The 10,001-nt window shown below is 45.5% G+C and overlaps 1 protein-coding gene across 1 annotated transcript in view; it reads left to right on the top strand.

Moving 5' to 3' along the window:
• POU3F2 (POU class 3 homeobox 2) overlaps positions 1–4,203 on the top strand; it is a 7,480-nt gene extending 3,277 nt beyond the window's left edge. Inside the window, exon 5 of the mRNA XM_011976950.1 lies at positions 6–4,203. Within this exon, the coding sequence (XP_011832340.1) occupies positions 6–950 (945 nt within the window). The 3' untranslated portion in view covers positions 951–4,203. The remainder of the gene's footprint in view (positions 1–5) is intronic.
• The last annotated feature ends 5,798 nt before the right edge of the window (positions 4,204–10,001 follow it).

The following is a 10,001-nucleotide window of genomic DNA, read 5'->3' on the forward strand; positions in this document are numbered from 1 at the left end:
ACCAGCAGCAGCAACAGCAACAGCAGCAGCAACAGCAGCAACAGCAGCAGCAGCAGCAGCAACAGCGGCCGCCGCATCTGGTGCACCACGCCGCTAACCACCACCCGGGGCCCGGGGCATGGCGGAGCGCGGCGGCTACAGCGCACCTCCCACCCTCCATGGGAGCGTCCAACGGCGGCTTGCTCTACTCGCAGCCCAGCTTCACGGTGAACGGCATGCTGGGTGCCGGCGGGCAGACGGCTGGGCTGCACCACCACGGCCTGCGGGACGCGCACGATGAGCCACACCATGCCGACCACCACCCCCACCCGCACTCGCACCCGCACCAGCAGCCGCCGCCCCCGCCGCCCCCGCAGGGTCCGCCTGGCCACCCAGGCGCGCACCACGACCCGCACTCGGACGAGGACACGCCGACCTCGGACGACCTGGAGCAGTTCGCCAAGCAGTTCAAGCAGCGGCGGATCAAACTGGGATTTACCCAAGCGGACGTGGGGCTGGCTCTGGGCACTCTGTATGGCAACGTGTTCTCGCAGACCACCATCTGTAGGTTTGAGGCCCTGCAGCTGAGCTTCAAGAACATGTGCAAGCTGAAGCCTTTGTTGAACAAGTGGTTGGAGGAGGCGGACTCGTCCTCGGGCAGCCCCACGAGCATAGACAAGATCGCAGCGCAAGGGCGCAAGCGGAAAAAGCGGACCTCCATCGAGGTGAGCGTCAAGGGGGCTCTGGAGAGCCATTTCCTCAAATGCCCCAAGCCCTCGGCCCAGGAGATCACCTCCCTCGCGGACAGCTTACAGCTGGAGAAGGAGGTGGTGAGAGTTTGGTTTTGTAACAGGAGACAGAAAGAGAAAAGGATGACCCCTCCCGGAGGGACTCTGCCGGGCGCCGAGGATGTGTACGGGGGGAGTAGGGACACGCCACCACACCACGGGGTGCAGACGCCCGTCCAGTGAACTCGAGCGGGGGGAGGGGCAGAGCGCGGGGCTCCCCCTCCCCTTCGGTCCTTGGCCCTTTCCCGGCCCTCTTGTTCCCTCTCTAACTTCTGATTGTTCTTTTATTTTTAATTATTATTTCCCCGTCCCTTAAAAAGAAAAAAAAAATAAGGAAAAAGGAAAGCAACTAAGACACTGGACTATCCTTTAAAGGTAGCAGGTGTAATGATGTGTTTTGACCTTTGCAGACGAGTAACCAGGCAATGGAGTGGAGTGTCTCCTGGAGAGAGTGAGGAGAGTGTGTGATAGATAGAAAGAGAGAGAGAGATAGAGAGATGGCAAGCACTGAGATAAATACCTGGCAAAACTAAATAAATTACCAAAAAGGAAAAAAATATCCACCAAACCATGATAAACACAAGACGCAGCTTCCTGATGCTTGGAGTTGGCACATGCTGCTGTGTTTATTTGATGTGGATTCCCATCAGGAAAGAGGAAAAAATACACACGTTCTTTGATATAGGCAAAATTTAACCACATAAATTTGCACTGCAAGAAAATTGAAGTTTACATGAACAAATTCATGAACATATTTTCTCTTTCTCCCCACCGTTAATTTGAGAATTGCCGTTTTGGGGGATTTTGTTTTGCTTTGCTTTATTCATCGGAGAGAGTTGAAGCCAGCTCTTGGCCTCTCTCCATTTCTAATGTTCTTGTGTTGCCCCTTATTTGTACTGTTTGTGAACTTTGGTTACCTTCAGATTCCCCTTACAAGGGTGTAACATCTATTTGTTCCTCTTACCAAAGCAAAACGATTGGCTTCATACAAAATAGACAATTCTCTGCTTTCAGGAAATGTGCGTGGTCTACCCGCTTTATCCAAGGCAAGAATCCAGTTTGCAATATAAAAATAAGCATTGGTTGTTGTTACGAGCCACAAAGTAAACTTCATTTTCAGGCAGTGTTTCTGGGGGAGGTTATGGAGGGAAGAAAAAGAAAAATCGATAGTGAGTGACTGATTGCTTCATTTTATCAGGCGGGCCCATTGTGAAAGAGCTCAGAGGAAATGTGGAGGTTAAATATATTTCCAGAGTTGTCCAGCAGAAAGAAAGTGGCACTTTGAAGAGAACTAGGGAAGTATATATCTTCAGATATCCCTATATAGTTCTCTACCTTCAGTTTTAGTAACAATTATGAAGAATTCTTTATGCTGACAGCAGCAGTTAAACTTTGTTTCTCTAATGAGCTTTTTTTTTTTTTTTTTTTTTTACATAAAAAAGGACCCAAGAACTTAATAGTGTATGCATAAGGCTGTGTTTTTTAGCCCACAAATACCCACAGCATACACAGACGATCTCCACGCAGTAGACAGGTTTTGTCTTCACTAGCTCATTTGTTTATCAAGTCATATTTAGGGTCCCACGCCCTCTTTTCCTGTAATTTATTGCAGAATATACCACTTTGACTTGGACAGCTTTCTCCCCCCTCTTTCACTAAGGAAGGCAAATGAAGGGGGGAAAAAATGCCATTTTCAATCCTTCCTTTCTCCCCTTTGTTAATAGTTTTAAGTGCATTTTTGACCTTATCTTGATGGAAAACGGTTAACTCCAAACACAAAAGACTCTACTGGAAAGTGTAGGTGAAAAAACTTGTAACTGTATTGAAAATAAATACCATTAAACTGTGATCAGTTAAAATTTAAAAGAAAAATCAGCACAAAAGGGCGCTAAAAGGGAAAACACTTTTTATTAATCTTAAAAGTCTGGGGGTTTTTTTTCCAGTTAGGTATTAGATAAATTTTTATTTTAAAAAATGAAAGTCTCACTACCATAAAATTATGGTTCAGCATCAGATTAGCATTGCACTCATTAGTCTTTAAGGTTTTAGGAAATATGCTTTATATTGTCTTTTCAAACACCTGTGATTGTTTCATTTTCAATGTTTTTGCAAGATAAATGGTGACTTATAATGGGCATATTTATTTGCCTGTATTTCATTTCCCCCAATGAATGTCACAAGGAGATGGGCACGGAGCTGCTTCGGGTACATCATGCTGCTCGTTCCTGAGGTATGGGGACTGGCCTTTAGTGAAGCTATCCAGAGCAGGGCAAATAGCCACTGGTGAAGGGAGGAAATGAATTTTCAGATACTTATTACCAAGTAGGTAAGGTCAGAAGCTGGAGTTCAGAGGATGTATCTACAGCTTCTCTGACTCTTATAGGTTTACTAAGATGAAAGTTACCACTGAACCTTACCACTATGTATATATGTTTAATATCTGTCTTTTGAAATGCAGAAATAGTTTAAATGTTTCTTTGTCTATTTTTCTTTTTTTTAATGCTACCCAGGGAAATATTTTCATATCATTTTTAAGTGGCCTGCCTCAATGTATATTTATTTCTTTTGAAGCAAAAAGGTTCTGGAAACTGTTTTTCTGTAGCTTTAAATGAATAGGTGAGCAAAATCTATATGGGATGTAATTTTTTTGTTCAGTCTCTTAAAAAATACTTTGTTTTTGGTACATTTGGTTGTGCTTGTGGGGAAAATAAAAACGCAGAGATCCTTATATATTTATGTTAAAGTAATATTTTATTATCTACATAAAACAGAAATGCACAATACCTTCATAGTTTGTTCTAATTATTGAAATATCTTTATTTTATTTTTAAAGATAGTGCCAAGTTTTAAGGGGGGGAAACCCTAGATCTTAAATTGACTGAGTTGAGTTGTGTGTAAAACACTTCCCTTCCTTTATACTTCATAAAGTTTTGGAATAAATTTTATGCATATACCGCCAGATTTCATGTTCATAACTTTCAGAGGCTTTTTTTTTTAAATGGAGACTACTGGTCTAATTCACTTTTCTTTGCAAAAACTATTAGTCCCAAATCTTTCAGCCACTATGCCTGTAGCATTAAATAGAAATGGTCATTGGGTTTGAGCTTCAATTTGTTGAGATGTTTGTCCCCTTTAAATATGTGCAGATATGCCTGCATCTTCTTTCCAGGTTAACTGTACTTTATTCAATTGTGCAGTTTTGGAGAACATCAGTGGAACTAGGTGGACTTTAATCTCTACCCACAGGTCCTCATATAATTTGGGATCTACAGAAAGGCAGGATTTAGGAGATTATTATTTTTAATAATTTACAAGTATCTCTTAACAAAGAATAACCCTGATAGTATGCTATTGTGTGTTTACTAAATGATTAGAAGTAGATCCTATACATTATTCCTGTTTGGTTTGCATAAAAAGATGAATTTTACAATGGTTTATACAATTGTGTCTATTTTTCATTAGGCATACAAATGGGCTTTAAAGCAAGTAAAGAAAAAAAAAAAGAACATATGGGAGAGATTCAAGCCGTGATGCTAATAACAGATTGTTTCAGACAATCTTAGATGACACAGTACCAAAAATCCGTTTTAAAGTTAGTGAGAATTTCAAGCAGTGTTGGATCACTTTACAAGTTTGATGATGTATTTAAACCCCTCCTTGGAACATTGGTTTAAGTATAAATGTCCATTTTGAAAGGTAGTTTCTGGGCTTATTACATCTGATCATCTTTTCTAACTCCTAGTCAATATTACATGGGTCTCAAACAGATTCCACCAAATGATCTTCTCAATAGTCTGAACGAGAAGTGACAGAAAGAAGAAGTGTTTTGTGACCGCAGACATGCTGATGGGTAAAATGTTTAAGCTGGGTATAGATTTGAGTTCTGGGTCAATATTCTCCTCTACTGCAGGCAGAAAACAAGCAGCATCTGCCCTCTGCAGGGCATTTTAGTGGACCTTGAGAAGGCATTTTTGTTCTTAGCCACAGGGGCTGCTGACTGGAAACCATCACATGTTAAACGTGCACACCGTGGTTTTGACCCATGCTTGCTGTTCAGATCCTAAGGCTACTCAGGTAGTTGCCACACTGGTTTGGGGAATGTATTACACACTAATGTGGAAAACCCCATCACTGCCACTGGGAGAAATTTGTGGGTCAGTTGCCCCTAAGATGTTGGCTAGCCATAACAACAAACCCTTTCTTTCTCCTAAGACAATGCAGAATACAGCTGTCCCAAAGACCTCCTGTGTGTTTCTTCAAAGTATGTTACTTTTAAAATTTATGTAATAATATGGGGGAGAAATGATCATGTGAAAAAGAGTTATGTGAAGGTCAGATGGAGGGAGTAGCCACAAATAATATTACGTTTGGCAGTCCTAAACATTCTCGGTTCCCACGAAGTAACCGCCTTTACATTTCAGATGGTAGCAACAAAAGCACTGTTCTCTTCCCCTTCCCTTCCTGCTCCTACCAGTGGAGGCCACACACTGTTTGGCAAAATTTCTGGTGAAATGGCTTTGGTAAAGACATTCATCTACCTTCTTATTTTTTCAAAAGCAACTAATAAAGAGATGCAACAGCAACAATGGGGGAGGGGGGTGGCATTTGGGTGCATTGGTACCTGCACATATATGTCTATATGCTGCATTCATTTGCTTTTCACTTGCCTTACTTTGGAGGCAGCTTGAATAGTGCTGGGGAGCCAGGTTAAATTATCTTTCTATCACTAGTCTCCATGATTTGGCTTGGTTGATTTTTTCAAACAGTTTATAGAACTCTGTTCTAGATTCTATTGAATTTCTACACAAGTTTTAAAATGAGGCAAATAATGAAACTTGTACAGAAAAAGAAAGAAGGCTGGTGCAGTGAGGGTCAAAGGTAAAAGTGATTCTTTGGGTCTGCTTGTATATTTCAGTGAGTAGGGCAAAGCACAGTGTTTATTTAAAATGAAAGAAAAACATGCATCTTGAAGTACTATGAATCTTGATATTATAACTAAATGGAATGTACAACTATGTTTTATATAAACATTTTCCCTGTTTAGGAAAGTTTACTTTTCAATCATGCATATTCTTTTAACGGGGGCAGACGGCCGTAGGAAAGAATCAGGGCTTCTGATACCTCTTCCCACCATTTGATTCAGGATGGGAAACAAGGCAAAAGTGGCAGGGGCCTGCCACCCAGCTAACAAATCATGGAATTAACTGACCCATGTTTTCAGAACTGGGCCAGTGTTATTTTAATGCTTCCTTATCAGGCAGGCATGAGGGTACCAGAAAATGGCTTTTTTCGTTTTCCTAAGGCCTTGCTTGACTGATAAGGAGATAAGGAAACAACGAATATTTTAACATTTTTCTGGTGTTTGGTGGGAAACTAGGAAATTTGTTCCCTCCTTTAAAAGAAGAAAACTTAATAAACTTTATCATACAGTACCTTCCTTTATCTTAAAGACACCTCTGCTTGACTTAGCTGTTAGAGGTTTTAGAAATAATTTATTATGCCATCAAAACAATCCTGGCCTCTTTTATTGTTCCTAGAATTCTGATTGTTGGTAACATTAAGTTGTATTTCTTTTTTTAAAAAAAAAAAGTCTGAAATGTTATTTAATACACCAGTAAAAGTGCATCTATAGCCTAAAGTTTATTCCTTCCACGTCTTTCTGAGTTTTTATAGCTCTTTGTCTGGGATTCGGGGAGAGGAGGACTTCCATACGCGGTTTGTGCGTGAAGAGCCTAGGCTCAGGAGTGGTCTCTAGTTGGCGGCAAACAGCTCTCTGCTCTCAGAATGGGGAGCTGTCATCTAGGAAAAAAGAAGGAAATAAATCCCCCACAAAGACGTAGTTGTCACCAATTTTAGGAAGACGGGTAGCACTAGGACCCCATCTGAGGGCTATGGAGGGGATTTTGATTTTTATGAATTGTATACGATTAACTCTGTGTGTCGAGTGACGGCAATAGGAAATCTCACTGTGGAGTAAATGTGAATTTGCGTCCTTTTTTATTTGGGTAATATATTTTTCCTCCCACCAGTGTTTCCTCTGGGTTTGTTGTTTAAAAAGGAAAGAAGGAAAAAAAGGCCAGACACCAAAAAATGTGGCCACAGAGAGTTTGGAAGGAGAATGGGAAAAAAGAAAGTTTCTTGTGGGTTTGTAACACAAATTAGCCATTGCAAATCACTGGGCTTCAAGGTTCAGGCAAATCTATATGGAAAGTGTTAGGAGTTCTTTTCCTCCTCCTGTTAAGAAATCTCATTTCGTCAGAGGAATTTTTATGTTCCACAGCACATGATTCTGGAGATAATTATTTGACATTAGTAACTTTTTGTTGATGTTGTTCCCCTAACAAATATTCCGTCAAAATTGGTGCAGCGCCTGGACAAGGCGGGCGAGTGTGCTGCCGGCCAGCATCTGCTCCTTGCCCAGTCGCAAAAGAGGTGCCTTGGCCTTGCCGCGCACCCCCCACCTCGGGGACCCTGGCCGCTGTCGCGAAGGCCCAGACAGCTCGACTGGGCTGCGCGGGGAGGAGAGAGAGGGAAAGGAGCGGGGCACTCCCTGCACTTTCAGCCCCGGCCTTTGCTCGGGACGCTGCCAACAGTTCCTGAGTGCCTGCCTGGAAATCAGGGATTCTCTGCGGCTCCCCAGGCTCCGTCGCCCGGACCCCCAGGGGAAGGGTCAACAGCTCGGACGTCAAGCTGTTCCACTCTCTCGCTTCCCAAGGAAGGGGGGTGGGGGTAAGGGGGACAGTTGGTGTGTTTGCCCCCCACCCCCAGCAGAGGTTAGAGGTGGCGGTTAGGAGGAGTCCAGGTGTCTTGGGTATAGCCGTCGCCCCGGAAAAGTGGGATCTAGACGAAGGAGTTGGCAGGGCCTCTCTGGGGGCGCGCGTGACTTGGGCAGAGATGCGGTGGGCCTAGGAGTGACTGGGGGTCGAGGCCGGGAGGAGAGTCTCCTAGCTTTCTGCCTGCCCGGCTTTTCCACTTGACTCTGCAGAGTCGGGCCCAGGACATTGCACCTGCATAGGAGAGGCAATTGTGGAAGACGGTGCCCCAAGAGAAAGAGGGAGATGAGATAAGTGCAGGAAGACTGGAGAGGAAAGGGGGACAGCTGCCCAGGGAAGTACAGTCATCTGGGCTTTTCCTGCTTTTTTGAGCGAGGGGCGGTATTGGCGAGAATGGAGGGGGACAGCTGAGAGCTAGGGAGCAAAGTTCTGAGGCAGGTTTCCTTCAGCTCCCACCCATCGAACTTCTGGGTGTTTCTGACCTCAGTTCCCTACCTCCAATGAAGAGGAACCTACTCTTCACGCGCTGAAGCACGGAGGAAAACGAATTCTTAGACCCCCTGGAAACTACTCCCCTGCTGGGCCTAAAGTCAGTTCCCAGCAGAGGAAAGTCAGTTCCCTAGAGAGGAGAGCCTGGGAGCCCCTCTGGGCACCCTGGCATCTCAAGCCAGAGCTGAGGGTAGCGAAAGTAAGGGGCCACGCCTCAGTACTGGAGACCTAGTGTCCATCTCCGAGAACTGGGGCTCTCAGGGCCCGCAGAAATCCCCCTTAGCCCTCCGAGGCCCCTGGAAGGAGTCGCCCCGGGAGAGGAAATCACTCAGCTCTGAAAAGCGTCGCGAACTGGCGGTGGGAGAGTTCTAACGCGGCCTTTCGCCTCTCGGAGGAGGTGAGGCCGAGCGGGGATGTGCGGGTTTGGGGCCCAGAGCTGCACCGCAGGACCGCAGAGGCGGGAAGCTGGCCGGAGAGGAGTGGGAAGGCGACCAAGGGCAGCAGCAGGGGCTCCTGCGGGGCGCAGGTCTATGCTGGCGCCGGGCCTGGCCTCCGCCGGCGCGGCAGAGCCTCCCGATTGCTCCCGCCGCACCCGCCCGCGGCCACTCACCCAGCCCCGCGGCCAGCCCGGGCGGGGTCGCACGCAAACAAGGATGCTTCTATTTACTCGCCTCTGCCTGTAGATTTCTAAGACATTCAGCAGGCACAATCATTAAACTAATTTGTATTTGATTGTTTGGGCGGACGGAGGGTAGTTTTATTGCGCTAAGCATTCAAGCAGGCACGCATCGCTGATTACCAGTATACATTAAATAAAGTTGTTTGTACACATTGTCTTACCACATATAGGCAGAGGCTTATTATTCTAATTACTCTAATTAGTGCATTGAAATGTTTTCTACTTGATTTGAGGAGACAGTGATTAGTTCTATTACTTCTTTTAACTCGTATTTTATGGAAAACTGTTGGTGCATGTTCAAATTACTTTATTTGCCCCTGGAATATAACGCTGACCCAAACGCAGTGAACTGCACGGCCCTTGTGGGGCCCCAACTTTGATGTGGGCCTCGGCTTGGAAGAGGCGTCTGTTATTTATTATTTCCCTCCTACCAGCGTAGCCTGGTCTCCCAGCGCCGTGCCCGCCGCCCTCGCCCCGTCCTGTGCCCCAGATGCGCCCTTCTCTGGACCAGTCCGATCAGAGGGGGAATTCGAAATCTGCTCGGACGCAGCATCGCTGGCCGCCTGCCCCGCTAGTTCCCCGAGTGCGATTACTTTTAAAAGGCTCCTTTAAGCATATTTCCGTGAATCTGTTTCTTGTGCCTTAATGTTACTATTAATTGATAAGATCAGCTCATCAAACATACTATTTCGATAGGGAATTGTAATTAAAACCTTAATCCTGTTTGAGACTTTCTTCTCCCTTTAAATTCCTTTTTCTTATAAAAGGGGTGCAAAGTTCACTATAAAAAGTATTATAACAGGGAGATTAATTCGTTATCTAAATAACAATCTTTGCTATTGATCCAACGTACTTTCCGCCACCTTTTGTGTTAGTCCGGGAGGCCCTTAAAAAGGAGAATATGACAAAGCAGAAGATCTGGACCGAGCCCCACAGACTCCAATCGACTTGGGAGAGCGAGGGGATCCGCGGTCCACCCCCCTTAACCACAGTCTGAGGAAGCTTCAGAGGTGGGTCCTGGCCGGACGGGCGATGCCACTGGGGAAGCTCAGAGCTAGAGCCGCGGGCCTGGGAGCAGGGCTCCTCCGTAGTCCTCTCCCCTCACGAAGGGAGATCTGCTCAGTCTCTAGGTAAATATTCGACCGATTCTGCTTTTACTTTTAATATTTAAACTCGGATTATCCCGTCTCTAAATGCGCGTTCCTAACCTTTGCCAGTGGCTGGGATGTAATAAATCCTGGCGGGGCCGGGGCGCTCAGCCTCCCCAGGTCGCGGCCGCCGCCTCCCTCCCCC

This window comes from Mandrillus leucophaeus, unplaced genomic scaffold (assembly GCF_000951045.1).
Source record: "Mandrillus leucophaeus isolate KB7577 unplaced genomic scaffold, Mleu.le_1.0 Scaffold1716, whole genome shotgun sequence".
Classification (NCBI taxonomy): Eukaryota; Metazoa; Chordata; class Mammalia; order Primates; family Cercopithecidae; genus Mandrillus; species Mandrillus leucophaeus.